The 27,972-nt window shown below is 48.0% G+C and overlaps 4 protein-coding genes across 5 annotated transcripts in view; 2 read left to right on the forward strand and 2 right to left on the reverse strand.

Annotated features, from left to right (window-relative positions):
- Positions 1–579: 579 nt before the first annotated feature.
- On the forward strand, positions 580–10,533 carry Smarcd2 (SWI/SNF related BAF chromatin remodeling complex subunit D2). Its single transcript, XM_075990358.1, has 13 exons — positions 580–935; positions 5,396–5,580; positions 5,734–5,776; positions 5,915–6,037; positions 7,174–7,329; positions 7,735–7,830; positions 7,948–8,049; positions 8,384–8,545; positions 8,708–8,805; positions 8,926–9,061; positions 9,210–9,332; positions 9,410–9,511; positions 9,584–10,533. The coding sequence occupies exons 1-13, from the start codon at positions 720–722 to the stop codon at positions 9,635–9,637; spliced, it is 1,596 nt and encodes a 531-aa protein (XP_075846473.1). The 5' UTR covers positions 580–719; the 3' UTR covers positions 9,638–10,533.
- A 42-nt stretch (positions 10,534–10,575) lies between these two features.
- On the reverse strand, positions 10,576–17,485 carry Psmc5 (proteasome 26S subunit, ATPase 5). The gene is made up of 12 exons (XM_075990360.1): positions 17,334–17,485; positions 16,658–16,729; positions 12,985–13,054; positions 12,567–12,664; positions 12,365–12,421; positions 12,060–12,290; positions 11,676–11,802; positions 11,395–11,585; positions 11,198–11,296; positions 11,007–11,117; positions 10,807–10,893; positions 10,576–10,687 (listed from the first exon to the last, which is right to left on the reverse strand). The coding sequence occupies exons 1-12, from the start codon at positions 17,385–17,387 to the stop codon at positions 10,634–10,636; spliced, it is 1,251 nt and encodes a 416-aa protein (XP_075846475.1). The 5' UTR covers positions 17,388–17,485; the 3' UTR covers positions 10,576–10,633.
- Positions 17,486–17,656: 171 nt separating this feature from the next.
- On the forward strand, positions 17,657–24,533 carry Ftsj3 (FtsJ RNA 2'-O-methyltransferase 3). Its single transcript, XM_075990357.1, has 21 exons — positions 17,657–17,794; positions 17,878–17,970; positions 18,125–18,230; positions 18,860–18,906; positions 18,994–19,073; positions 19,595–19,694; positions 19,776–19,970; positions 20,046–20,161; positions 20,254–20,358; positions 20,440–20,540; positions 20,697–20,777; positions 20,870–21,004; positions 21,098–21,233; positions 22,323–22,501; positions 22,646–22,763; positions 22,832–23,073; positions 23,208–23,290; positions 23,379–23,478; positions 23,577–23,760; positions 23,840–23,934; positions 24,020–24,533. Exons 2-21 carry the CDS (start codon positions 17,904–17,906, stop codon positions 24,210–24,212), a joined length of 2,463 nt encoding a protein of 820 aa, XP_075846472.1. The 5' UTR covers positions 17,657–17,794; positions 17,878–17,903; the 3' UTR covers positions 24,213–24,533.
- Ddx42 (DEAD-box helicase 42) overlaps positions 24,531–27,972 on the reverse strand; it is a 39,183-nt gene continuing 35,741 nt past the window's right edge. For both annotated transcript variants that reach the window (XM_075990354.1, XM_075990356.1), the window contains 2 exons: positions 26,829–26,930; positions 24,531–26,191 (listed from right to left, as the gene is read on the reverse strand). In XM_075990354.1, coding sequence (XP_075846469.1) covers positions 25,517–26,191; positions 26,829–26,930 — 777 coding nt within the window. In that variant the 3' untranslated portion in view covers positions 24,531–25,516. The remainder of the gene's footprint in view (positions 26,192–26,828; positions 26,931–27,972) is intronic.

Below are 27,972 nucleotides of genomic sequence, written 5' to 3' on the forward strand. Positions count from 1 at the left end.
AACCGCTGAGCCATCTTTCCAGGCCCTAGATCTCTTGTTTTTAAGGTTGAAAACGCCAGAACTGTTTCGGAGGGGTATACCGGGTATCTCGCGGAGGCAGCCACACTGCGGAGCAAGGAGCAAGCTAATACTACTTGCGGGGGTGGGGGGGTGGGAGGGTGGGGGGTTGGGAGGGTGGGGTGGGCTACGAGTGTGACCTTTGAACTCTGACCCCGCGCCTCTCTCAGCGCTTCCGCGTGCAGCTTCCGCTCCCGCTCCTCCGGGGGGAAAAAGGCGGTCCCAAAGGGCGGGGCTTTGAGGCCGGCTGCTATGAAGGGTGCCTGCTTGAGGCGGGTCTCGCGAGGGGCGGGATTTGAAGAGGTATTCCCGATTGGGCTGCCGGGAGAGGGCGGGCCTGTGGCAGGCCCGGGCGGGGCGGGGCTGGGCGTTCGTTACCGCCTCTGGGTAACTGGACTCGGGCGGTCAAACCTCCGGGGGCCGGGAGAGGCCGGCGGGCTGGCAGCACATCCCGGATCTGGAGTTTCCCAGACAGGAGCGGAGCCCGAGGGGCAGCGGCTCCTAAAGCTGGTCCGTGAAGAACTTGGCGAACTTGGAATAGAAAATCCCGGAACCCGGCCATAAAATCGGAAAGTCCCGGATCGCGGAACGCAGCTCGCGGAGCGGACTTAACACTCACAGCCCGGAGTCCGGATCGCTGCACCGCGGGACGGGACAGAGCGATGTCGGGCCGTGGCGCGGGCGGGTTCCCGTTGCCCCCGCTGAGCCCCGGCGGCGGCGCCGTTGCCGCGGCCCTTGGTGCGCCGCCTCCTCCTGCGGGACCCGGAATGCTGCCCAACCCAGCTCTCCGAGGCCCGGGGCCTTCTGGAGGCATGGGGGTCCCGGGAGCCGCCGCCTTCCGCCCCATGGGCCCCGCGGGCCCCGCGGCGCAGTACCAGGTGAGGAAGGCTGGCGGGCGCCGGCGCGAGGGCGCCTGTTCGGTCTCCCCGGGCCTCAGGTCAGGGCAGGAGCAGTCCCTGCACAGGCGGCCCTGGGGACACTGCGGGGTCCCTCGGTTAGTGGCAGTGTCGGGGAAAAGGTGAGAGAGGCTCTCCGGTGGAGGGCTGGCTTGAGCAGTTAGAAGAGTCCCGGGGCTTCTTAGCACACGGCTTCTGAGCAACTAAAGATGTAGGCTTCGTGGAAAAGTCCAAGGCAGATCCCAGAGTCGGGACTAGGGGGTGAGCCGAGATACGGTGAGAAAATTAGGGAACAGGGTCGTTACTGAGAAAACAGGGTTATCCTTCCTTTCTTTGGCTTCGGTCTCCTGCGACTCTGCCTCTGCTCTTTTTTTTTTTTTTTTCTTAGTTGGGAACTGGCAGCGTTAGTGTGTCTTGAGATGGCTCCCAGCTGCTGGCTGAGGAGGAAGGAAGCCTGGCTTCCTACGACATGGGGGACTAAGGAGAGGGGTCCTAGATGACTCCAGGTTAGACGAGAGACGGCGGCAGCCAGGTCTGAAGAAGGCCCAGTTCCAGCAACAGAATATTCTAGATACGCTCTGTCCTGGACTTTCTTCTTGGTGTCAGTATCCGGTTAAGTTTGGAGGAGCAGAGAGGCTTTTGGAGTCTTGGGGCTCTGGTGCTGCAGGAGTCGGCAGCGGCTGCTTCAGAGGGTGCTGCCCTGACCCTTCTGACTTGGAAGAGAGCAGTCTCAGGTTGCAGCTTCAAAGGCCACTAAGGAGCATGGAACAAGATTCTGTGGCCAGTGCACTGGGGACTTAGCTTGACCCTGCATGTGGGGCGCTTCCTTCCCCAATGCTCTGGTTGCAAGTTGCTCCAGAAAGTTTGAGGACTTTATGGTTTGCTTTTGCATTTTGGTGCTGAGCGTGGGACTGAGGCAGGGCTTTGCACTTGGCAGACACTTGCTGTATTAGTGAGCTACACCCCTTTTCCAGAGTGCCCGGGGATTGTGTCTGTCCTTTTCCCACATCCTTGTCACTTTTGTTCTTTGTTTTTTAATGCAGGGGCTCGTGCAGCCCAGGCTTCTGTGTGTAGCCAAAAAGCTGGCCTTGAACTCTTTCTGCCCCCCAAGGGATTACAGCCAGGCACTACCACACCCAACCATTCCGTTACTTTTGCTTATTCTTCGTGTTCTTGATAAGGCCATATGCATCTCAGCCTGTGTGCCACAGTGCCCTGTTACTAATGTCAGAAAGTGTGCACCTTAGCTTACTCTGTCCTCTGCTGGTGTCTCGAGGTAGAAGCTTCAGAAATAGGTCCTCGTAGAGTGCATATTCCACCAGGAACCAAATTTCTAAGGAGATAACTAGCCAGGGATGGGGTGGGAATAGTGCCAAAACCCCTTCCTCTTCATTTCTCAACAGAAAATGAAGAGTTCGGGTATGGCAGAGACAGACTTGGTCCCAAGGATGCTAGCTGGAGTTTATCTTCTCCGTGCTCTCTTTGGAGATTCATGGGCCTACAATCACTGATGAGTCCCAAATCAGTTATTCTAGCCCTTGCCTCTGCTTGCTTGGAACTGATGTGGAAGATTCCTTTTCTCTAGGCAGTAGGGGAGATCTGTGTGCTTGCTTTTTTAACCCTCTCTCTATGAAGTCTTGGCTGTCCCATAACTCAGTATGCAGACCAGTTTCCTTGGCACACAGCCGATAGAAAATGTGCCCTTGGGAAAGACCCTTATGACGATGGGAAGGTGGATTCCTCCATATTTTGTAGAGAGTGGCCCTGGGCCGATGCTGAGGCCAGGGTGGCCAGATGGAGAGCTGTGGCTTCTAGGTGTGAGGAAGAAGATGGCCTTGACTGGGCATCCCACACCAACCAGGTTGACATCATCATCTTCTTTTTCTCAACTTCTTCCTCCTCATCTTTCTCTGGAAAAGGGCAGGGGAAAGAGGGGGTAAGGAGAACCCAGTTAACACTGCTTACTTTTTAAATTTTTTTTTCTGCTTGCTTCTTTCCATGTCCAGGTATCTAGCTTCCTAAAGGGCTTGTGGTCTGAGGACAAAGGGTTTCCTCCTGGTTAGAGCAGGAAGAGCAGGAATTCGCATGCCCAAGCAGGGTATATTGGGGAGCTTGTCAAAATAAAAGTAATGGCCCAGCTACCTCTAGAGCATTATTCTAGTTTGGAAGTACAGTCAGCTGAAGGGCTTAACACCACAATCAAAAACAAAACAAAGAACCTACTGTGCATTATTGCTGGGTTTTGTTCATAGGGTCAGGGTACGTTCTCCAGATGAGGCTCTTAGGCCCAGACAGCCATCCAGAAGATCAGGGCTAACAGGCTTTGGGTCAGAGCAGAGAATGCTTCCTTGCGCCCTAGCTTCTTAGCCCAGAGATGGCAGAACCAGGCCTAGCCTTCTTCGGTGGTTATAGGATCAAGTCTGGAATGTGGGGTGTTTGACCAGGTAGAAGAAGTTACTGCATTCTGGGGGCTGGGGACTGAACCAGGCTCACCCACCCCTATAGTGGGGTGGGCAGGCAGAAAGGCTGAGACTCTGTGGCTGTGACTTTCTTGTTTTCTAACCCTGAGTTTTTAAGTGGGAGGAGTTTCTGGCTCTTCAAAGCCCAGGTGTAGAGCTTGGCAAGGGGGAACTGGGACTTGAATTGTAGGCAGCCTTCCCCCGAGGCCCTGGGTGAGCTGGGGGCCTGAAGCCCGAGAGCTCCAGAAGTCTGGAGCAGATGTCTGGGTGGGGCCTATTCTAGGCCTGCCTGGGCTGCCTCATCTTGGGGTTTCCCAGAGGGCTCAGGAGTACTGCAGGATTTATGAACTTCAGTGGAGAGCTTCTTGGGGGACTGGAGCACCTCAGCTTATATCTGCAATTATCCTAGGAAAACCTCAAGTCTTGTATGATGGTGGGGGTCTAACAGCTGTGGTTATCCTGGGGTTTTTTTTTCCCTCCCCCTTCTATAATTTCTGGCTCTGGCTTATTAGGGCAGAGAAATAGCCTGTCTTTTTGCCTTTCAACAGCTTTGATGAATTTCTTCCTGATGAGGAGAGACTTGTGGCAGGACTTCTGAGGCCCCAGGGTCTCCCACTTTTAACTCCTCAATTGCCACATGCTTCCCTGTCACCCTGCTCCTGTGCTCTTCCCTTTGTTTCTGGGTCGTGTTTCTTTCCCTTCATTTCTGCTAGTGGTCATGAATCTGACCTTCTGTTGTTGGGAACATGGGTTTAGTTCTGGATAAAGAAATTGCCAAAACAACAGGATGCTGGGGGGGGGGGGGTGTTCTTTAACTTGGTGTGAATCTCCACCCAGGCTGGCCTGGTTGTCTGGTTGTACTGATTGATTGCATAACCTGGGCCCTGGGGCCAGCCCTGTGAAGCTGCCAGGGACAGTGTGTGCAAGGCAGAGCTGCCAAACAGGCCTTTCAGGCAGCAGCCCTGTGAATGGAGTTGGGAAGTGGAGGGCTCCCAGAAATGTTAGAGAACTGGGCTTTAGATGAGAAACCAAGAAGCTACTTATGTCACCCAGATTGTTGCTGGTGACCCTTATTCTACTCCTTGCATCCCAGGACAATCTTATTCTGAAGCTTGGGGTGGTTAGGGTTAAGTTGAACCACGAGCAGCCTGGCTTCCAGGTGGTGCCGAGACCACTGGTAGAGTCCAGATGTCTGCTGCCCTCATTACCAGAAGCCACCCAAGAACCATAACTTCCTTTTGGGGGGTCTTTTGACATAGACGTAGGGGCATGGCAGTAGGGAAGAGTGTGAGAGAGAAGCGGGGGGGGGGGGGGGGTGTGGAGCACAGGTCCGGGTTGTGGTAGGGGCCATATGGTGACCAGATGGTGTCTGTACTCTCCTGGGGCCATCCCTACACGTTGTGACATGGCCAAGCCATCCTATTGTACTTGCTCACCTGGGGTGCTGCCTGTCTTACGGCTTGATATCCCACCAGCTGCCTTTTTCCCCAGCCATGCCACTAGGCATGTCCCCATCAGACTGTTTGTATCCGCCTGTATTCCCCTATGTTGCTATGCATTGCCCCTGATCACCCAAGTAGTGTTTTTCCTTCAGGATGGGGAAAGGAAGAGCGAGAATGTTGTGGGGCATCTAGTCTCTATAAATAACTCAGAGCTGGCTCTTCTCATCCTAGGGGGCAGGACATTGCATATTGAAGCTGGAAAGGTGGTGATAAGTCCTAAAATTCCCCTGGCCCTTCTTTCTGCAAATGGTGCTTCCCTCCCACCCATGGACTCTGGCTGCCTCATTTGTTGGCATGGCTGCCAGGGCGGTTGCAGGGGCGGGGCAGGTGTGGTTTACACGCTGGGCTCAGGCGCCTGTTCCCCTTTGTTCCTGGTCTTTAGCAGGTCTCCCCATGTGCGAGAGAGATGGAGGGTATGGGCTATGGACCTCGTAGGGCTCTGCCACTGACTTGTGTACCTCCATTGCCCCACTTTACCCAGCGACCTGGCATGTCACCAGGAAGCAGGATGCCCATGGCTGGCTTGCAGGTGGGACCTCCAGCTGGCTCCCCATTTGGCACAGCTGCACCACTTCGACCTGGCATGCCACCTACCATGATGGATCCATTCCGAAAACGCCTGCTTGTGCCTCAGGCCCAGCCCCCTATGCCTGCCCAGCGCCGAGGGTAAGACTTTCTCATGCCTTTCTAGCTTATCACTGGTGCTAACAGGTTCCCTCTACCTTGACCCCAAGGAGACTCTTGGTGATTTGGGAGAGGGTTTTGAAGACAGGGAGTTTGGACTATTACCCTCTTAAATGGGCTTCTGTTTCCTACTAGGTTAAAGAGGAGGAAGATGGCAGATAAGGTTCTACCTCAGCGAGTGAGTGCTTAGGAGGCCTGCCCAGCTCTGGTTGGCCAGGATTGAAGGCTATCTTCCCCAATCCTGGAATAGGGAAGGAAGGGAGGATGGCAGAACTAGAGCTGGTTGAAGCAAGCCATTGCATTTCTCAATCTGCAGATCCGGGAGCTTGTCCCAGAGTCTCAGGCATACATGGATCTCTTAGCTTTTGAGAGGAAGCTGGACCAGACCATTGCTCGCAAGCGGATGGAGATCCAAGAAGCTATCAAAAAGCCTCTTACGGTATATGCTACCCTAAGTCTTCTCAAACTCTGTTTTTCTTCCCTGGCCTTGCTTTCCAGGGATGAGCAGGGCTCATCTGCTTAGGCTAGAGCAGTACTTCCCACAGCAGGGAGCGGTCCCCCAGTAGAGCACAGCTCAATTTAGTATGCTTTCAAATGATACCTTGCTATGTATGGCCACTAACTCAGTCCTGCCTTTGCCTTTTGAGTGCTCTGAGATCACAAGCATTGTGCCCACCACTGTGTTTTAAATAAATATAGAATACTAGCAAATAGAAAAATAATTCACAGTAGTGAGTACTTACTATAGTAGCAAAACCATTGCATGAGAATTGTTTCAACTATGTATGTATACATGTCTGTATGTATGTATGTATGTGGCTGATGATTCAGAATGTAAATCTCACAGCTCCGGGTCACGAGAGCTACCCGAGAGTAGACAGAGTAGCTATCTTTTCACATCCCATCCCTAAAGAAGCTTCCTTGTCTTTCTTTCTTTGTTCTTTAATTATCTAGAGCAGTCCCCTGAACGGTAGAGGCTTTCTAGGAGACTAAGGTATTAAAGGACTGTAGTGGGTGTTTAAATGGGGGTGGGGGTTTAGAACCTACAACCTCACATATGCTAATCTCATATATTGCTGTATTAAGCCATGTCCTTGGCTCCAGAGGCGTCTGATTTGCCTGGTATCGTGTTGTATGTAGCTGTGGTGTTGGCACCGTCAGTAATCCACCAGTGTGTCTCCCCTTGCCCCCAAAGTTGAGTTTCTTGAAGGCTAACACCACTACTACCAATTTCCAAGGGTTATTATTTCTTTTTTTTTTTAATATAATTTTTTTTTTTGGTTTTTCGAGACAGGGTTTTTTTTTAAAGTATTTATTTGTTTGTTTGTTTATTTATTATGTATACAATATTCTGTCTGTATGCCTGAAGGCCAGAAGAGGGCGCCAGACCTCTTTACAGATGGTTGTGAGCCACCATGTGGTTGCTGGGAATTGAACTCAGGACCTTTGGAAGAGCAGGCAATGCTCTTAACCACTGAGCCATCTCTCCAGCCCCAAGGGTTATTATTTCTAAGAAAACATGATAGGGCTTCCAGCACATCTGTCCACCTCTAGCTCATTGTTCTTCCTCTTCAGCAAAAACGAAAACTTCGGATCTATATTTCCAATACATTCAGCCCCAGCAAGACAGATGGTGATAATGCAGGAACTGCAGGGACCCCCGGGGGAACCCCAGCAGCAGACAAGGTGGCTTCCTGGGAGCTTCGAGTGGAGGGAAAACTTCTGGATGATGTGAGTTGGGAAAGGAGGTGTTGGGAGGGGAGGTGGGTGTGACTTTAGACTGTGGGCAGACGTGAGTACTCTTTAAGAAATCCTAATATCCCTAGGAAGGGCACATCTGTATCCAGTTAGAGCTTAGAGTTGTTGCTGGGGTTGTTGTTTCTATGCTGGGGATCAAACCCTGGACCTCACACATACCAGGCAAGTGCTCCATCACAGAGCTTGATGAACATCTGTAGTTATTACTGCTTTCCTGTAGATGGCAGTCGAGTGTCTTAGATTTACTCAGTCACTGGTTGGTATGGGGTTAATGGAGAGCCTTTTCCCTACCACTGCCTTGAGCTCCAGGACTGAACTGTTTTCCCTTTTGATTAGCAATTTGGAGCACACCCATCTCACAGCTCTTTCCATCCCCAGCCCAGCAAACAGAAGAGGAAGTTCTCGTCTTTTTTCAAGAGCCTTGTCATCGAGCTGGACAAGGAGCTGTATGGGCCTGACAACCACCTGGTGGAGGTGAGAATGGTTCTAGAGCCTGGGAGGGACATGAGCTGCCAGGGGATACAGAGCATAAAGTTATTGTGCTGGCTGAGTGCCGTTAATGATAAGCTCTGCACCCCACTTCTCTGACAGTGGCATCGGATGCCCACCACCCAAGAAACAGATGGCTTTCAAGTGAAACGACCAGGAGACCTCAATGTCAAGTGCACCCTCCTGCTCATGCTGGATCATCAGGTGACAGATGCCAGCGTCACGTGGAGAGGCACAGGGATTCATGCAGGGGAGGGGAGCAGGTTCCTCTAACCCAGTGGTTTTCAATCTGGGTCATGACCCCTTTGGGGGGTCGAACAACCCTTTCACAGGGGTTGCCTAGGACCACTGGAACACAGATATTTATATTAGAATTCATAACAGTAACAATTATGGTATGAAGTAGCAATGAAAATAATTTTATGGTGAGGAACTGTATTAAAGGGTTGCTGCATTAGGAAGGCTGAGAGCCACTACTCTGACTCCTTCCTGTTCTGTCTCTGCACAAGAACCTTTCTTTATTCCTGTCTGTCCCCAGCCTCCTCAGTATAAACTGGACCCCCGACTGGCAAGGCTACTGGGAGTGCACACACAGACGAGGGCTGCCATCATGCAAGCGCTGTGGCTTTACATCAAACACAACCAGCTGCAGGACGGACACGAGCGGGAGTACATCAACTGCAATCGTTACTTCCGCCAGGTCAGCTGGGTCCACCTTCTTGTTCTCTTAACCCCTGGCTCTTCTGTTTTGGAACCCTAGTGGGCAAGTGCTTAGTCAGCTTTTGACTGCAGTCTACTGGCCCTAGAATAGGCTACTCCCCCGTGCCCTCAGGTATCACCATGCCTTTGATGCTCTTTCCAGATCTTCAGTTGTGGCCGACTCCGTTTCTCTGAGATTCCCATGAAGCTGGCTGGATTGCTGCAGCATCCAGACCCCATTGTTATCAATCATGTCATTAGGTAAGCAGAAGAGAAATGGGATGGCTCTTTGAAAACAGAATTCAGCCTCAAACTTTACTCATAGAAGGCGTGGTGGTTGGCATGTACATGTTTCCATTTCTGTTCCTTTGCTGCCTGCAGTGTGGATCCTAATGACCAGAAGAAGACAGCCTGCTACGACATTGATGTGGAGGTGGATGACCCACTGAAGGCCCAGATGAGCAACTTTCTGGCCTCCACCACCAACCAGCAGGAGATTGCTTCTCTTGACGTCAAGGTTAGTCCTTTGTCTCCACAGCTGCTGAGTGAGGGTGAGCTGATCTGTCATTTCCACATAGCACACTGAGGACAGGCACCTCTGGACCTAGATCTAAGAGCAATCTCCAGGGCGGGAGTACAATTTGACACTTGCACCTCTTCTCCAGATCCATGAGACTATTGAGTCCATCAACCAGCTGAAGACCCAGAGGGACTTCATGCTTAGCTTTAGCACTGACCCCCAGGACTTCATCCAAGAATGGCTCCGTTCCCAACGCCGAGACCTCAAGGTATAGTCATTTTTTGAAGGTGGTCCCAGAGCAGGCTGGGAATTATGCCACACCTTACTTACCCTTGCCCCTTACAGATCATCACGGATGTGATTGGGAATCCTGAGGAGGAGAGACGAGCTGCTTTCTACCACCAGCCCTGGGCTCAGGAAGCAGTTGGGAGGCACATCTTTGCTAAGGTGAGGCTCTGCCTTTTTTTGCCTTCTTTTTTTTGAGAAGCTGAAGCCTGAGCCATGCTTTCTCTTCTTCAGGTGCAGCAGCGAAGGCAGGAACTGGAACAGGTGCTGGGAATTCGCCTGACCTAACTGCTCAGGGATTGCTTCCTTCCTTCCCAGCCCTGGAACCTGGCAGGAGACCATCCTCTTGGTTTTGGCTGGGGCTGCAGACATGTAGGATGGAGTGAGGTGTCTCCTGTCACCCTCTACTCCCCAGCTAGTTTCATAAATGTAGTGCTAGGATTCCTCATCGCTTGGTCCCCAAAGCCTTATTACTTACTTACCTTTAGCATTGGCTTAGTCGGGTTCCTAAGATGCCGCCTCAGCCCCTGCAGGCAGGCCCATGGACTGCTGGAGGTTGTGCTTTAACTTTGTAACAGACATTTCCGAACCAAAGGCTGCTGGGTTTGCATGTTTACAGGCTCCACCCTAGGGCCAGTGTCAGCTGGCTTTGGGGCGCTGCGCAAGGAAGAGGAGGCCCAACCTAAGACTCTTCCTGGCCTTTCTCAACCAAAGTTCTTTGTCATTCCTACAAGCCCAGCCTTGCTGCTGGTTTGTCCTTTTCTTTGGGTATTTGCACTATTTGGGGAGCAGGTTTTTTCTATGTGGGAGCTACTTTTTTTTTTTGTACAGAGGTAACGGGGGTTTTTCAGGGAGCCCTATTTGGTGCCTCCTTATTTTCTTTTCTTAATCTATGCAAGCGGCTACAGCCGCCATCATCTCCTGGGATGCCCTGAGGCTGCCCACCCCCAGCTGCTTGTGCAGGGGGGAGGTGGAGTCTCCCAGAGGGAGGGAATGTGCCAGTTCTCTAACCCAGCTAAAGTAGGGGTGTGTGCGTGCTGGAGAGGAAGGAGAAAGCTGGGAGGATTGTTTTTATCCTTTGTACTTGGTCTTAAGAGAGGGTGGGCCTAAGGCTTGGCAAATGCCATTTCTGGCAAACTTGGAAAATTCCAAATAAATCCTTTTGTTTATTGGTGGTACCCAGACCTGGTCATTGAACAGTGCAGTCACTTAGTAACAGACTAGAGTTCTAGAGAGTGTATCGCACAGACCTTTATTTGAGGGATGCACCCAGAGGATAAACCCTCACTTCCATAGCTTCTTGATGGACATATTTTTCTCACTGTCCTTTTGCATGACCTGGAGAGGGAGGGAGAAGAGAGTGAATATACATGTGTGAGTGGGGCTTTGTGAGCTGTGTAAACATGAGCTGAACCCATGGTCCAGAGCCACCGCAGCAAAGAGGTGGAAGCATATACCTTGGCTACAGCCATCTCAAAGTCTTCCTGAGTGACGTGGACACGCCGTTCCCGCAGAGCATACATTCCGGCTTCTGTGCACACACCCTAAGCAGGGAAGAGAAGCTGAGGCCCTGCTGCTGGGCTCTCTTAGCCCTGAGTTGGCTCTACTACTTCCCTGAAGCCCTATACTGCCCTGCTTCCCTGAAGCTTCCAGTTACCTTCACTTCAGCTCCTGAAGCTCCTGGCATCAGTTCAGCAATTTTTCTCAGGTTGATCCCCCTGGTCAAGTTCATTTTCCGAGAGTGGATTTTCAAAATGTCCAGCCGGGCCTAGGGATAAAAGAAGAAAGCCCTAAGCCCTGCACCCTATCTCCATAGCCAGAGCTCCTCCAGCACCATCTACCACAGACCTCCTCATTGGGAGGTGGGAATTCAATTTTTCTGTCGATCCTCCCAGGACGAAGCAAGGCAGAGTCCAGGATATCAATCCTATTAGTTGCCATGATAACCTGGGAAAAGAAGGGGCAGAATCAGCCAAACAACTCTTGGGCCTATGTGCCAACTCCACACTTTTACCTGGCTTTTCGGAAAGCCTCTGCCACCTCACCTTGATATTCTTGGTAGCCTCAAAGCCATCCAGCTGGTTGAGCAGTTCCAGCATTGTGCGCTGCACTTCACTGTCCCCTCCAGAGCCTCCCTCCAGCCGTGAGGAGCCAATAGAGTCAATCTCGTCCATGAAGATGATAGATGGAGCATGTTCTCGTGCCATGACAAACAGCTCCCTCACCATTCTTGCCCCTGTGCGAAGGCCAACCTGGCATTAGGAGCTAATGCGTACCCCACCCTCTCCCCTTTCACTCAACAGTCACATTCTTAGCCACAAGTTACCTTCCCCGATAAATTTCTGTACCAGCTCAGAGCCAGAAACACGAATAAAAGTACAGTCCGTATGATGAGCCACAGCACGGGCCAACAATGTCTTCCCAGTGCCTGGGGGTCCATACAGGAGCACTCCCTGGAGGGGGACAGATACATCACACTTAGGGGAAAAAAAGCCAACCCCTTTCATTTATCGAATATACACCTTCGATAAATGAGGGCCTTGTGCTGGATCCCTTGCTCGAGGGGAGGGATTTTAAAACGGAGATCAATATCTTTCTGGACTGTATTCAAGCTAGCTTAGTGCTCTGGAAATCTCTCCTGTTGCTGTTCTTCAGGAGGTCTAGTCTGAGGAAGGAGAAACAGCCGCCTCCAGGAAAGTCTGACGTTTACCTTTGGCTGTGCAATGCCCAGTGCTTCAAAGAGCTCAGGGTGCTTCACAGGCAGCTCGATCACTTCTTTGATCTCTTTGATCTGCTTGTCCAGCCCGCCAATCATCTCATAAGTTGAGTCCGGCACCTTTTCCACCATCATTAGTGACACCAGAGGGTCCACCTTATTAGGTAGGATCTTATGCAGAGTGTAGCTGTCATTCCTCAGAGCAACCCGGCAGTTGGGCGTCACCTGGATGAAGGGCAGGGGGAGTCTCAGGATGCAGCGTGGCAGTGCCGCTCCCCCTCATCACCAGCTGCACTTACATCATTGATGTCAATGTTCTTGTCCACATCGACTACGAATTTACCCTCAGGATGGACCTGAAGAAAAAGGGTTCATGATTTTCCTCAACAGTCAGCACATCACCCCCAACCAGGGATAACACAGGAACCTTCTGTAACACAAGCCAAGGGCACACACAAAGAGTGGGACCGCAATGAGCTGGTCTTTGGGGTCATTTTTTACCTTGACCAACACTTTTTTCTTATCCATGGCCCGAACTACTTCTCCAACATAGGAGCCCTGTTCCTGCAGCAGCTGCAGCTCCTCCCGCAACAGTCGAACTAAATAGAAAAAAACCAAACCAAACAAAACACAACCATAAAAACTGCCAGTCATCCAGCTTCTCATATGGCACCTCCTTTGTACTCAGTCTAGTCTGCATAAACTAAAGACTGTTTTACCATTTGGAAGAGAAAACTTAGGTCTTGAAAGGGGTTTACAGTGGATATTTGAAGAAGTGCGCAGGGAAACAACTACATAAGAACAGGGGAGAGCTCACTTTCGGCTGAGAGGAGACCAAGAGCATTGCAGAAGATGGAAGGCTGGGAACACCAGATCTTGCCTCAACCAACACATGAGGCTTTCCACCTTCTCCTCTCACCTTTTGCATTGAGCTCATTCCTCTGGGCCTGCAGTCTCCGGAGATTCTGGCTCTTATCATTCACAATCAACTGTGGAGGACAAGAGACAAATCTCATTACTCAGAGGCAATAATAGCACGTAGGAAACTGTATCTTGGCTGAGACATTTACAGGTAGGTTTGAGCTGCTGCTTCAGAACTCCAGCAGTATTTGAGGACCCTGTCCTCTCTGCCAAGGTTTCCTAAGGAGCCACAGGTAGCTATCACAGAAGGCTTCTAGTCCACTTCTGGTCCAGGAATAATGGGATCTAATGGAGAAAGATTATAGCTTCTCACGGAGTGGCTTCTGAAGAGGGAACATGGCGTGGTGCAGACCCTCAGGTGAGAAGGAAGCCCAAGTTCTGCTGCCAGTTAAAAGTAAATTAGTTCCTAACCGCAAGTCTTCAGATGTGTGGACACAACCTGGAGTGGCTGCAAGAACCAGGAAAGGAAAAAGGGAACATGGGTGTGTGTGTAACAGAGAGGGATAGAAGTGGTTTGAAGGGGGAAATGGGAAACAGGAGGCTTTAATCAGAAAGGGAAAAAGAAACATATAGGAGGATGTCTGGAAAAAGTCATCAAGGAATCATTATCTACACAAAATAATATATAATACATAAAAATCTATATATACTAATACACACATAGTTTAAATGAAATTTCCCCACCTGGGTTGTCAATGTTCCACTCAAGGGCCACAGACTAATTAGTTAAAAATCCCACCAGGGGGCTGGAGAGATAGCTGGTGGTTAAGAGCTCTGGCTGCTCTTCAGAGAACCCGGGTTCGATTCCCAGCACCCACATGGCAGCTCACAACTGTCTGTGACTCAAGTTCCAGGGAATCCGACACCCTCACACCAATGGACATTAAATAAAACAAAAAAGAGCAAAACAACAACAAAAAGCCCCACTAGGTATGAGTAGTTGGTCAGGGTTATCTAAGACTCTCAAAACATTATAGGGACCGCTGTTGCCCTTGGTTGCCACCCGCAGAGGTGGAAAGTTAAGTCCCTATTGCTAATGACACCATGCATTTCAAACACAGGACCCACAGCACATGAGCTGGATCTGACCTGAAAGCCTTTTCCCCAAGGATTAGCTTTCACGGCACCAAAAGGAACTATGCAAGCTTCCAAGGGAGGAAGCAGCCAGCAGGCCTGCTTAGCTATGGTGCCTATGAAGCACAGAAATAGTGGCATGCATCCCATGGTGGCGACCAACAGCTCTCTGACTGGACTTAGAGCCTGTTGAGGGGTGGGGAATCCGCCAACTACCCTGGGCTGTTGAAGTCATGGGTCTTGAAAAGCCTACAGCTATCATTTTACTAGAACAGCGCAGTCCCGAACTACACTCGAATATCTCATACCTACAGATAAATGTAGTTCTTACCCCTTATCAGAGAAACTTCTCTTGGCAACAAATGCAGACAATTACAGAAAACCACAACCAATCAAAATGTGAAGAACAAGAGACTGTGGTGCCTGGTCCCAACTTATATATCTGCACACAACTCCTACACCCAAGGCTTGGGGATCATTTTGGAAGAGGGGGACAAATGATTCTAAAAGCCAGAGGAACAAAAAGTTTGCTGTCAGATTGTGTCTCCTAGAATGCCAGAGGAGCTACATTCATGAAGTCTCATCAACATGGCTGCCTAAACAAGTCAGAAAAACAACGATGACACCAATGGATATGCTAACACGGAAAAGGAGGAAGCTCATTCATGGGGCCTCAACCCTAGACAAAGAACTATGGGTAAGTGAGGAGTGCTGAGAGGAGAAATAATCTTCCCCAAGCGACAGTCCCCTGTGCCAAACTGGTCATCTAACACTTACTGACTACAAACATATAGGCACCATCATACAGACTAAACAGGTTGTATTTATGTATTTGGGAACACATGTATGTATGTGCATACATATATACATACAAACACATATGTATTTGTGTGCATACATGTAACAAGAAAAGGCCATGAACTTGAGAGAAAACAAGGGGAGCCTGGTGTACAGGAGGGACTGGAAGGAGGAAAAATGTGTGTGCATATGTGATGCAGTGAGAATTTCAAAAACTAAAATTAGAAAAGTGAATTAAAAAAGCAGGCATAGGCCAGGCGGTGGTGGCGCACGCCTTTAATCCCAGCACTTGGGAGGCAGAGGCAGGCGGATCTCTGAGTTCAAGGCCAGCCTGGTCTACAGATTGAGTTCAAGAAAGCCAGAGCCACACAGAGGAACCCTGGCTTGAAAAACAAGAAGACAGACATGCTGGCACAGGCCTGTAATTCCAACACTAAGGAGGTTTAGAATGAAAGCTGAGGAGTTCCGGGTCAGTCTGGGCTACACAATAAGATCCTGTTTTAATAAATCAGTCAAACAGTCAGGCAGTGGTGGCACACATTTGGCCCCAGCACTCAAGAGGCAGAGGCAAGCAAATCTCTGTGAGTTTGAGGCCAGCCTGGTCTACAGAGCTAGTTCTAAGACAGGACTTTACAGATAAACCCTACATCGAAAAATCAAAAAGAAAAAAAAATAAAGAAAAAAAAATTAAGGAAGAAACTGCACATAGGCAATAGCATCTACTATCCTGCTTTATTTCACATCTGAGTGATGAAATCACATATAGAAGCATTAAAAAAACGGTAAACCCCCCAGCACCTGGAAGGCAGAGGTAGAGTTTGAGTTCACCCTGATCTACATAGGGAGTTCTGGGTCAGTTTAGGGTACACAGGGAGACACTGTCTATAAAAAAGAAAAGGTAAACCACATAGAATAGGCGTAAATGCACTTGGGCTTCAGAAATTTTCTCTGTGCCTTTCCAAACCCATTCTCATTCCCACTTACACCTTTGGCTAACCGTAACTCTCGCAAGTGCTTTTGTTTTCCATATAGGGTTTTATGTAATCCAGTTTGACTTCAAACTCAGAATACTACTCCTGCCTCAGCCTCTTGAGTGCCAGCATTACATACCACTCCAACTCAGTGGTACTTTTTCTTTAAATTAAAATTTGACTCAGGGCTAGAGAGGTGGTTCAGTGGTTAAAAGACTGGCTGGCTTTAATTCCCAGAACCCAGATGTTGGCTCACAACCTATAACTCCAGTTCCAGAGGATCCCACATCCTCTTCTGGCTTCCACAGGTGCCAGGCACAAGTGTGGCACAGACATAGACGCAGGCAAAACACCCATACACATAAAATAAAACGAAAAACTTAAACAGCAAGCAAGCAAACAAACAAACCCTAAGTACTACTCAAATACTAAATACTAAATCAAAGAGATGGGTGTTAAGGGCAGGACATTATTAATATTCTTTACATTACTTGTTAATTTCTAACTGCAAAGAGGGAACTGAAGAGATTGCTCAGCAGTTAAGAGGGCTTACTGCTTTTGCAGAGGGCCTGGGTTTAGTTCTCAGCATGGCTGGTAACTCATAAGCACCTGTAACTCAAGTCAGGGGATGCACTGCACTCTTCTGGCCTCCACAGGCACCTGCACAGATATGGTGCACATAAACGTACACAGGCATGCATGCATACACACATATATCCAAAAACAAACAAACAACATAGGAAAAAAAACTCTTCAGTGCACTCGCGGTGGAAATCTGCACCCATCACTTTGCATTTTCGACTAGCTCCCTCTGGTGTCTGTACTCACCTGGAGTTCTTCAATCTTGGACAAATAATACTGGCGGAGTCCACTGCCTGCCTTCCCCTCTTCCAGTTCCATCTGAAGACAAGTGTAATTGTTAAATAAGGGCCTAAACTACTAAGGGATTAAGCCAAACTATTTCCAGGGCACTTCACCATACGGCTTAAGAAACAAGGCCAAAAAACATCTCATTCCCTTTTCCTCAGATCTCATCTGATAGGTGAGGTCTGTGTGTTCGAATTTCAGATTCAGAGGCTTAGTTCTTGGTTTTAACCGTTCCCCTTTGAATCTACTAAAAGAATGCAATTACCATCTACCTCCGAAGACTTTTAGGAGGCTCACGGGGCCATATATCCACGGAGCGCTTTTGCTCTGTGGCAAGAGCTATACAAACCCAAGGTGTACTACTACAGACGAGCCAACACGGAGGACCCTAGTCCTGGTCCGGCCCCAGGCCATTCCCGCTTGCCTAGCTCTTCATTCAGTTTCTATCCACCCCTGTCCTGTTCAACCCGGGCGGCGCTGACACAGCAGATCCAGTTACAGGCAGGGTCCAGTCGGACGTGGTTCACCCATCCCTGGTCCACTCGACCCCCTTGCTCTTAGCCACCCCTCACTTCAGATTACACGCACTACGCACTCAGCTTGGGTGGCCGCCTTCCCGGAGCCGCCACAGCCTTACCTGCTCTGGCCCATCAAGCGCCATCTTCCCTCTCTCGGCAGGGATCGCCGGCATCCAAGTTACCCTATCGCGCAGGCGCGGAGGCGGAAGCTTGGGACCTGAGACTTGGCAGAGAAGAGTTCCGGGTCAATGGGCGGGGTGTGTGGCGGGACAATAACAGCGGCTCTAATGAGAGGCGCTGTCGCGGTCAGTAGCTTTGGGAGGCAGTGAAGAGGCATAGAACTTCTGGTTGTTGTTTCCTGGAGTCTAGATCAGTAGTTATCGTACGCGACCTTCTGAGGCTCCACTTTTAACTTGTAAGGCCCGCAGACAGAAAAATTTTGGCCACATTCAAAATGGCGGAAAACTCAAAGCCAGGAACGTAGGGAACGCGAGCGGAAGCGGAAGTACGCTTGCTGCCTACATGTGCTGCTTCTTAAGTGTTGAAAACCTTGTGGAATTAAGGGCAGTCTCGGGGCCCGGTGAGTGATTTCTTCGCCACCCGAGGAACCGGAGCAGAATCCAGTGTTTGGGAAGATCTTCTAAACTTTTTCTTTCTCCCCAGAGTGAGTGATATTACTTCATCCCACCATGGGCAAGAAAGGCAAAGTAGGCAAGAGCCGGCGAGACAAGTTCTATCACTTGGCCAAAGAGACTGGTGAGTCTGGGTTCGCGCTGCGTCAACGATACTCAGCCTGTCCGCTTTTTCTAATACTGAACTCCTTTTCCTTAGAGGGGGTGATGAGGTTGTGAGGCTGTAAAGCACTGCTAGAAAAGTCCTCCGTTTTATACTCTAACTCCCTACGACCCAGGTTATCGTTCGCGTTCTGCCTTCAAACTGATCCAGCTCAATCGTCGCTTTCAGTTCCTGCAGAAAGCCCGTGCCTTGCTGGACCTGTGTGCTGCTCCCGGAGGATGGTAACGTTTGTCAGGGGCTGCTCTTGATGGCACCTTCCTGGCTTTGAGTTGCTTTGAGTGTGGGAATCGGATCTACCCATCCCCGTTACAGTAATTAAATAATTCTGATTACATATTCCACAGCATGTACCCTCTCTTAAACTTTAGAAGGCAGCTTCATTCCTTTTTTCCTCAACTGGGGCTGAACCCAAGGACTTACGTTAGACAGGCACTCTACCGCTCAGTTATATCCTCAATCTGCTTTATCATTTCTGGAGACAGGGACTCTTTAAAAAGTTGTCCAGGATGGACTTGAACTTTTGATTTTATTTCCTTGCCCTCTTTGGAGCTGGGAATGCAGGCCTGTGCTGGAATTCAAGAAGCAGTTTGTGCCCGGTGTTGGTGGTGCACACCTTTAATCCCAGCACTCGGGAGGCAGAGGCAGGCGGATCTCTGTGAGTTCGGGGCCAGCCTGATCCACAAGAGCTAGCTCCAGGACAGGCTCCAAAGCTACAGAGAAACCCTGTCTCGAATAAAAATAGCAGTTTGCTTGATTGTTGAGAATGTGTGCGTAAAGATGTACCCCTAAAAGGGGTGAGACATTACATTGCCAGAGGATGGAAAGGTATTTTCATCTGTCCCTTTCACAGGCTGCAGGTGGCTTCCAAGTTTATGCCTGTATCCAGTCTTATTGTGGGTGAGTGACACTCTCGGGTATGAAGTATAAAGTACTTTGTTCTACACCTCCCTCCATCCTATAATACGCTGACCTAACTTCTTCCAGGAGTGGACCTGGTTCCAATCAAGCCTCTTCCCAATGTTGTAACTCTCCAGGAAGATATCACAACCGAGCGCTGTAGGCAGGTAATACGAGTTTCTTTTTCCTGCTCCTTTATGTGCATCATTATCTCCTAAGGTGAAGCACTTCCCAGTTTACCGTGACCCGCCCCACAAGACTCCTGACCATCCTAGTGTACATCTCCATCTTTACTTATAATCAGGGTTTCCTTTTTCTCTTTCCCCTTTAAGACAGGGTCTTGCTGTGTGCTTATAAGGATAGCTTATAACTATGTAGTGCAGACTTACACAGAGCAAGGTTGGTCTTGATCTTGCAGTCTTTCTGCCTCTTGAGTGCTGGGATTACAGGCATGTGCCACCATGCCTAGTAGAAATTGTGCTGTGAATTGGTAGGACAAGAGATCTTCAGTAAAGTTTTTTCAAGTGAACCATTCTGTCTTGAAGACAGAAGTGTTGTTTCATCCCTAGTACCTGACACAAGATGTTGCCAATGGTGGGCACTTAGTAAATGACGAGACTGATAACTGGACCAGGAAAGTTAGTCTTTCCTTTGTTTCTGATACTATAAACTCTTTACTTTTCATTAGGCCCTGAGGAAGGAGCTGAAGACTTGGAAAGTTGATGTTGTACTCAATGATGGGGCTCCCAATGTTGGGGCCAGTTGGGTCCACGACGCTTACTCACAAGGTACAGGGAATGTGGGCCTTGGAGGTGAGGGTGGAGGTGGCCTGCCCTGAAGCTGCATATTCTTACTGTCTCTCTCTACAGCTAACTTGACACTGATGGCGCTGCGTTTGGCTTGTGATTTTTTGGCCCGTGGTGGTTGTTTCATCACGAAAGTCTTCCGTTCCCGTGACTATCAGCCCCTACTATGGATCTTCCAGCAGCTGTTCCACCGTGTCCAGGCCACAAAGCCCCAGGCCTCTCGCCATGAATCTGCAGAAATCTTTGTTGTCTGCCAAGGTGGGACATCACTACTTCTTTCTCTTGACACAGCTTTCTAATGAAAGCATACCTTTGATCTATCTTACATTTTAGGATTCCTGGCTCCTGACAAGGTTGACAGCAAATTCTTTGATCCTAAGTTTGCCTTTAAGGAGGTTGAAGTTCAGGCTAAAACGGTTACTGAGTTGGTGACAAAGAAGAAGCCAAAGGTAATTTTTTTATTTTGAGAATTGGGTCCTAAAACTGGGAATGCTTATATCCAAGAGAGAACTCTCTAACCACCTTTATTCCCTTTCCTAAGGCTGAAGGCTATGCCGAGGGTGACCTCACTCTTTATCATCGAACCTCAGTCACTGACTTCTTGCGAGCTGCCAATCCTGTTGACTTCCTCTCCAAGGCCAGCGAAGTGAGTTCCCAGATTGAGGGTATAAGGGAGCTCCCAGAAACACAGCCAGAAAGAAATTTCATGCCTTTTCCTCACAAATAGATCTCAATAGATGACGAAGAGTTGGCACAGCATCCAGCTACAACTGAGGATATAAAAGCATGCTGTCAAGACATCAAAGTGCTGGGGCGCAAGGAACTTAGGTACACAGCTTTAAGGGTCAGGGTACAGGCCTTTGAAGAACATGTTGGACTCTGGGAACCAGTATTCTGTTAAGTTTCTGGCTGAAGCCTGAAAATTGGAACGTGGACCTAAAGAGGCAGGGATGGAGACGGTTATGATTATTATTTCTTGGGCAGGTCTCTACTGAATTGGAGAACAAGACTTCGGCGATATGTGGCCAAGAAGTTGAAAGAGCAAGCAAAGGCACTGGACATCAAGTGAGGAGGAAGTAACCAGGGTTGGAGTGGCTGGGAGTTAGATCAAGTGTCTGGGAAAATAAGCAGACCTTTACTTTGGATTGGTGTGTCAGCCTCAGCTCAGAAGAAGAAGAGGAGGAGGACGAGTCAATAGCTGAGACAAAACAGGCTTCAGAGGAGGAAGAGGAAGAGCAGCTTAACCGGACGCTGGCAGAGATGAAAGCCCAAGAGGTGGCAGAACTAAAGAGGTGAGGGGCCTGTGGAATGGTGTATGGAGACGGTAAAATGACACAGAAATTTTGGAGCCAGGCAGGTTAAATCCCTCAAACTTATCTGTTCAGGAAGAAAAAGAAATTGCTTCGTGAGCAGAGGAAGCAGCGGGAGCGTGTGGAACTGAAGATGGATCTGCCTGGGGTTTCCATTGCAGATGAGGGGGAGACAGGCATGTTCTCCTTGCGTACCATTCGGGGTCAGCAGGTAAGGGAGTGCGAGATACAGGGGATCAAGATGATTGGTTGGAGGGTCTGGAGGTGGAGAGACATTGGATTAAATGCACTGAGTGATCGATCAGTGGGTTTGGATGCTGTTTTCACCAATAAAATTGGTAATGGGAATAGTAGAGAAAAAAACCAGTGATAGTACCCTGTTACTTAAATGCTAAAAACAAATGTGCTAGAGTATTAAGACCAAGAGTTCACATTATAGCTGGCAGTGGTGGCGCACACCTTTAATCCCAGCACTCGGGAGGCAGAGGCAGTTGGATCTCTGAGAGTTCGGGGCCAGCCTGAACTAGTTCAAGGACAGGTTCCAAAGCTACAGAGAAACCATTACATTCACATTACAGTAGCTGAAGCTGTGTCACTGGGGTCACCAGCAGACTGGATTCCTCTGTGGGGCACAATCGTCTTCACCTCACCGTGTCTAATGAGCAGCTGTACTGGGCTGCTGGGTTATGCAGCTGTTAAATGCTCAAAACAAGCCTTTCATAGTAAAAGCAGTGTCTCACGCAAAATGAGCTTTTGTGGTAAAATACTCTAATCACCTTTATAACATGGGAAGCAACAAAGTAAGTAGTTTTTAGTCCCAACACCACCTGAGTTATGTAACTTAAAATCATGTATCTTTCCTTAGTTTATGTTTCATTTGCTAAACAAGAATATATCATATCCACTGTGAGTTTTATGGATAACTAAGAAAATGGTGTAAAGTATAATCCACAGAATGTTGTGATAAATACCCAAATAGTAGCTTTGTCCACCTTGAGAATAAATTTGGTTTTGAGAGTACTTGAAAGCAATCTGTCTGGTGCTTCTTTACTTGGGATCAAAACGAAGAGATGTGAATTCAAGTATTTTAAGTGACTTCTGAGTCATTTCTAAACTAGTCAACATGTAGCCCTGAACCTGGAATTGGACATTTCAGACAAGCAGCTTTCCTAGGTCATAGCTGCTGTGTAGGTGCTAAGATTTTTCAGTGTTCTTTCTTACTCATGTTGCGGAGGAAGAACAAAGTTAATGGGCATGGGAAAATTCAGTGTTGCTTCAATCTATTCCTATTGGACTTCAGTTGCTGGAGGAAGTAACTCAAGGAGACATGAAGGCTGCGGACACTTTTCTGTCTGATCTGCCAAGGGATGACATCTATGTGTCGGATGCTGAGGATGATGATACTTCTCTAGAAAGTGACTTGGATCCAGAAGAGCTGGCAGGAGTCAGGACACATTTCAGTCTGAAGGATCAGAAGTGGTAAGGGCTGTGTGTCAAAGGAAGTGCTGCCACCCTCAGCCTGATTCTCAAGACAGAATGGGCATCAGCATAGACAGCAAGGCCTCTGGGTGCTGGGGGAGGGGAATCACTAGAGTTTCACCCCACTTTTCTTTGGGTCTACAGTTTGCAGTTTGCTGAAGTAGATGACAATAAAGAGGAGGAGGGAGAGAATCCATTGCTGGTACCACTAGAAGAAAAGGCGGTGCTGCAGGAAGAGCAAGCTAACTTGTGGTTCTCCAAGGTAGAGCCAGGGAGACTGGGATGCTGGCATTCCCTGGGAGAAGAGTTGCTGAAATTTTCCTATCGCAGGACGGCTTCAGTGGAATGGAGGATGATGCTGATGAGGCCCTGGAGATCAGTCAGGCACAACTGCTACACAAGAGCCGTCAGAAGGAGCCATCCCCACCACCTTCTAGTCTCAAGACTAAGAAGAAACCTCTCCAGTGCCAGAAGGAGGTCCCTAAGGAGACAGAGGCTATCACTGATCCTGAAGGGGAGGAAAAAGTCAACAGCTCAGATAGTGACAGCAGCAGCAGTGAGGATGAAGAAAGGTGACTGGATATAGGCGCTGGTGTAATTTCATTGGGTGGTTCTTAAATGGAAAGTTAAGGCCAGGTGGCTTATCACCACGGCGGGGTGGTGGTGGTGGTGGTGTTAGAATAATTTTAATTCTGCCTCCTTTCAGTTGGAAAGGATCCCGTGGTATCAAGCGAAGCCGTGCTTCTAAGGAAGATGATGGCTTTGAGGTAGTGCCTATTGAGGACCCAGGTAAGAAGTATGTACACAGTGGAGAGAAAAAAGCCAAAGCAAGTTTCAGTGATGAGAATCAGGCTTTGACTTTTCTTTCCCTCTTTAGTGAAAAATCGAATTCTGGATCCTGAAGGCCTTGCTCTAGGTGCTGTTATTGCCTCTTCCAAAAAGGCAAAGAGAGACCTTATAGATAACTCATTCAACCGGTGAGGACCAGAACATCATGAAGTTCCATGGGCTATGGGGAGGTTTTCTTCCTTAGGAAGAAACAGGTGATTGCTGGCCTGGTATCCTCTCTACTCAGGTATGCATTTAATGAAGATGAGGGGGAGCTTCCAGAGTGGTTTGTGCAGGAAGAGAAGCAGCACCGGATACGCCAGCTACCTATCGACAAGAAGGAAGTGGAGCTTTACCGAAAACGTTGGCGGGAAATCAACGCAAGGCCCATCAAGAAAGTAGCTGAGGCTAAGGCTAGAAAGAAACGGAGGGTAAGTAGCTGGTGGTTGCCTGAAGTTAGGAGTTGCTGGGGAAAGATGGATTAGTCATCTAACTGAGGCTCCCTCCCAGATGCTGAAGAAGCTGGAACAGACCAAGAAGAAGGCAGAAGCTGTGGTGAACACTGTGGATATCTCAGAACGAGAAAAGGTGGCACAACTGCGAAGGTAATTTGGGAAAGAACAGCCACAAAGACACCAAGTTGTAAAGAGTTCTAGAGCACAGACCTTAACTGGCTTCCTTCTTTTACAGTCTCTACAAGAAGGCTGGACTTGGCAAGGAGAAACGCCAAGTCACCTACGTTGTAGCCAAAAAAGGTGTAGGCCGCAAGGTCCGGCGGCCAGCTGGAGTCAGAGGTCAGTTCAAGGTAGTGGACTCCAGGATGAAGAAGGACCAGAGAGCACAACAGCGCAAGGAACAGAGGAAAAAACACAAGCGGAAGTGAAGCAGACATCTGGAGAGACCAAAGACTAGCAGATATGGTATATAGTGAACTCTGGTGGTTTTGGTACTTGCAGTTTCTCTATGATCAGGGGAGCTATTGTGAACCTACAGTTCCATGAAAGCATCAAGGAACTACTTATGACCGGCTGCCCCCCCCCCCCCAAACTTTCACAAAGAACTTGATGGAAACAGCCTTTTGAGGCTTTAAGGGGAAATTCAGTGTCAGTGATCTTTGTTGTAGTCTATTAAATATGTGGTTCTTTTGAGTCCTTGCCCACCCTTTTCTATTATTTGAATAAAACGAAGATAGTAGAAGAGATAACTTTTCTGATAGTTTAATAAGCAAGCACTTCCCCACATTTCACATCATAGGCTGCACTGTTCCAAGCCATAATTTAATATGTAGCAACTACTGTACGGTGGAAACGACAGCCCTCAGGTCCCAGTAGTAAAACATTTACTAGAGAGCAAGCAGAGAGGAATGCACATCTTAAAGAAACCTTCACAAAAATCACAAAATTCAAAGTTTGTATATTTCTTTTCCTTTTATAAACAAGATAGAACAAAAATCATCAGAATCATTTCAGCAAAAGACTTTTCTACTAATGGGGCAAGTTAAAAAAAAATACAATGAGAAAGAAGACACTTCAAAAGATACTGTTGGAGTTGGTTTTCAATGATAAATTTAGCAGTGCCCCAGGCCTGAATGAAGCCTGCATTCTTCAGTCCTAGTGGCTTAGCATCTCAAAGCCTGAGTCTGGAAGGACGTCCTTCCTCCATGTCTCAGGGCTGAAAACAAAGCTGTTGGGGGAACCTGAGCATCAGGTTCCTCTCCTGCAAATACCTGAAAGCACCAAACTGCTTCCCATGCAGCCCTGACAAATTGAAGGTTGGGTTTACAGAAGCCAACTCAAAAAAAAAAAAAAAAGGACTGCCTGGTTACAGTTTAAAAAAAACTTCAATTTATAGATGTTTATAAGGTGACATTTTAGTAAAAAATATAAGCTATTAAAAACCTAGAGTGAGTTTTGTGCCCTATGAGTATCTTCCACTTACCCTCCTTATAACTCACCCAGAGCAAACAAAAGCTTTTCAGCTCTCTGCTTTCCAGGACCAATGCAGGTTCCCAAGAAAATATGAATGAACAACAGATGAAGAATGTCTCCACGCTCCAGTTCTTCACCAAGAGCAGGGGGTCTGGACATCTTGGACCCCAACCCAGCCCTGAGACACCTAGTTACCAAAATCTTTCTAAAAATAAAATTAAAGACAACTAACTGATTCACGTTGATTTTCACATACCCTCTAACTGTCCCATCGACTTTTCTTGCGTTTGGGTGGTTCTGGAACAGCAAAACCATCAGGTGTTTTATCCGATTTGCTGTCCACTTTTTCTATCTTGTTGCTGTCCACCTTGGGGTCCATCCTGTTTTCACGATTAAAGCCTTCTTTCCTGCTTTCCCCATTCCTACCATCATTTGCACCCCGGGTCTCTCCATGTCTGCTGGCACTTCCTCCATGCCTGTTCTCTCCATGTCGGTGGCCATCAGTGTGACGGCTGCTGCTTTCTGGGTAACGGTATCCATCTCCATGGCGACCACCATCTCCATGCCGATTGCCACCATCTCCATGACTATGACGGCCACCACCCCTGTTCTCAGTATATCTCTCTCTCTTTCCATTGCCACCCCCAATCCCTTCACGACTGTTACTCCCTGAAGCCGTGTTGTTGACTCCTTGGTTTCCAACAGAAGGGTAGGTCACTGGGGCACTGCTGATATTCCCAGAACTGCTGAAGCCTGGGATGTTCTTGGCAGCACTGGTGACGGGGTTGTCTGCACTGTTATGGCCCTGTTGTGTTGAATTAGTTGGAACAGAATTTAAGCTTCCCGCACTAGTCCATCCACTTGCCCCAGTAGAAGAACTTCCAGCCTTCTGATTGCTTAAACTGGCTGCAACAAAGTGACTTTTGTACTGGGACTGAAAAAGAAAAAGACATCAGGAATAAGTAAAACATCAAACTTAAGTTTGACAATGATAAAGTATACAAAACTCCACTTGCATGTCCAGGCAGGATACTGTTAAATTTCTATGTGAAATTCAAGTAAACAGAAGGCTCTATCTAAATCTAGAGTGAAGACCATCTCAAGAAGGTCTCCCACTTTCAGGAGTTATTGTTAAAAGATTAAAAACAAAACAAAACAAAATAACAGATTTAATTGCATGCACTACAGGTGTTTGCCTGTGTACACTTTTTTCGAGACAGTTTCTCTGTGTAGTCCAAGCTGTCCTGGAACTTGCTCTACAGACCAGGCTGGTTTTTATCTCAGAGATCCACCTACCCCTGCCTCTCAAATGCTGGAATTAAAAGTGTGCACCACTTCTGCCTGGCCTATGTGAACATATTTATGTGTGCCACATGCATGCTTGGTGCCTGTGCAGGCCAGAAGAGGGTGTCAGATTCCCTGGAACTGAAATCAAAGATGGTTGTAAGTTGCCAAGTGGATGCTGAGAACCCAAACGTGGATCCTCTGTCAGGACACAAGTACTCATATCCATTGAACCCTCTCTCCAGCCCCCTGTTGAAAGTTTTTAAAATAGAGTATTTATTTCAGACCTGAAAAGCTGCTTTCATTGCTGTCAGCCTATCTCCCATGGCTCCTGTGGAGGGCTTGTAGGCTTCATAATTGCTCATTACATTGTTGTTATTTCCTCGGTCCTAAAAAACAACCAAACCAAACCAAACAAACAAAAAACCCAAACATCCTCATGAGAATGGAAAGCAGACAGAAAAGCAACTGCCAGAGCTTTTACTACACTGAAAAATCTAGATCCATGCTACAGTAAGTGCTGGGTACTTTTTAGAGTTACTTCCTTTGTGAGAAAAGGTACTATAATGAAAAGATATTTAAAAATGCTTGTGTCCTTCAACACAGTAAATTTATTTCTGGGTACAAACCCCAATGATCAGAATGATAGCAAATTAGACCCACAGTATGATTGTACATTAAATCAACACTCTATTTAGTTCAAATGCTAAAGATGAAAAGTCAGTAATATATCACAATGTAGTTTTACTGGATCTGAAGCAACACTAATAACTATCCGAATCTATTTCAACACTTGCTGGTATGTAACTTTTAAGTTTCAAATCTGCAATCACTTATAATTCAATTACAAAAAAAACCAATCAATTGCAATTCAGTTAAAAACTGAAATAATATTTAGAGTGGCCCTGGCATACATAAAGTACGCAATAATTGTAAGTAATCACCTTACTTCTACAATCAACATTACTGTAATGTGGGCAACACTGTTTAATCCGTCAAGGATGCCAAGTTAACACTAATGCTCCGTGAATGTATACTGACGGTTTTCTTCCCTGGCTTTAAGAACCACTGTGATGATGAACAAGCCAGTGAGTTGAGTACTTTATTTACCTAACTTGTGAGACCATCTAGGTTTTCTCAAAGATCCAAGTTCTGAGAGTATAGACACCATTTTTGAGTATAGATTTCACTGTGTCCCTCTTAGTAATATTTTCAAGCAACAGACTCTAGGCCAGTATAGAAAGGCTTTTAAAAACCAGATGACTGCATTCCACACATATCCAGAGTTTTTATTGAACAAGTCTGAGATGGGTGATGAGTTTGCATGTCCTGGTGGTCAAGGGACTGCAATTTGAGATCACTAAAGCTAGCCTAATCCTGAGCAAGCCTAGTTAAGCCAAACATACATACACGTATCTTCCACAGCAAGTT

Source organism: Microtus pennsylvanicus, chromosome 11, assembly GCF_037038515.1.
Source record: "Microtus pennsylvanicus isolate mMicPen1 chromosome 11, mMicPen1.hap1, whole genome shotgun sequence".
Taxonomy (NCBI): domain Eukaryota; kingdom Metazoa; phylum Chordata; class Mammalia; order Rodentia; family Cricetidae; genus Microtus; species Microtus pennsylvanicus.

Bases quoted from the DNA above. Each gene is read 5' to 3' on its own strand.
- Smarcd2 (XM_075990358.1), top strand. From the start codon at position 720: ATGTCGGGCCGTGGCGCGGGCGGGTTCCCGTTGCCCCCGCTGAGCCCC. The intron at 8,546-8,707 runs GTCAGCTGGGTC...TGCTCTTTCCAG, and splicing joins GCAATCGTTACTTCCGCCAG to ATCTTCAGTTGTGGCCGACT. The intron at 9,512-9,583 runs GTGAGGCTCTGC...TCTCTTCTTCAG, and splicing joins GGAGGCACATCTTTGCTAAG to GTGCAGCAGCGAAGGCAGGA.
- Psmc5 (XM_075990360.1), bottom strand. From the start codon at position 17,387: ATGCCGGCGATCCCTGCCGAGAGAGGGAAGATGGCGCTTGATGGGCCA. The intron at 16,730-17,333 runs GTAAGGCTGTGG...ACTTGTCTTCAG, and splicing joins CGCTTGATGGGCCAGAGCAG to ATGGAACTGGAAGAGGGGAA. The intron at 11,297-11,394 runs GTGAGGTGGCAG...TTCTTTTCCCAG, and splicing joins AGGCTACCAAGAATATCAAG to GTTATCATGGCAACTAATAG.
- Ftsj3 (XM_075990357.1), top strand. From the start codon at position 17,904: ATGGGCAAGAAAGGCAAAGTAGGCAAGAGCCGGCGAGACAAGTTCTAT. The intron at 17,971-18,124 runs GTGAGTCTGGGT...CCTACGACCCAG, and splicing joins TCACTTGGCCAAAGAGACTG to GTTATCGTTCGCGTTCTGCC. The intron at 18,907-18,993 runs GTGAGTGACACT...AACTTCTTCCAG, and splicing joins TGTATCCAGTCTTATTGTGG to GAGTGGACCTGGTTCCAATC.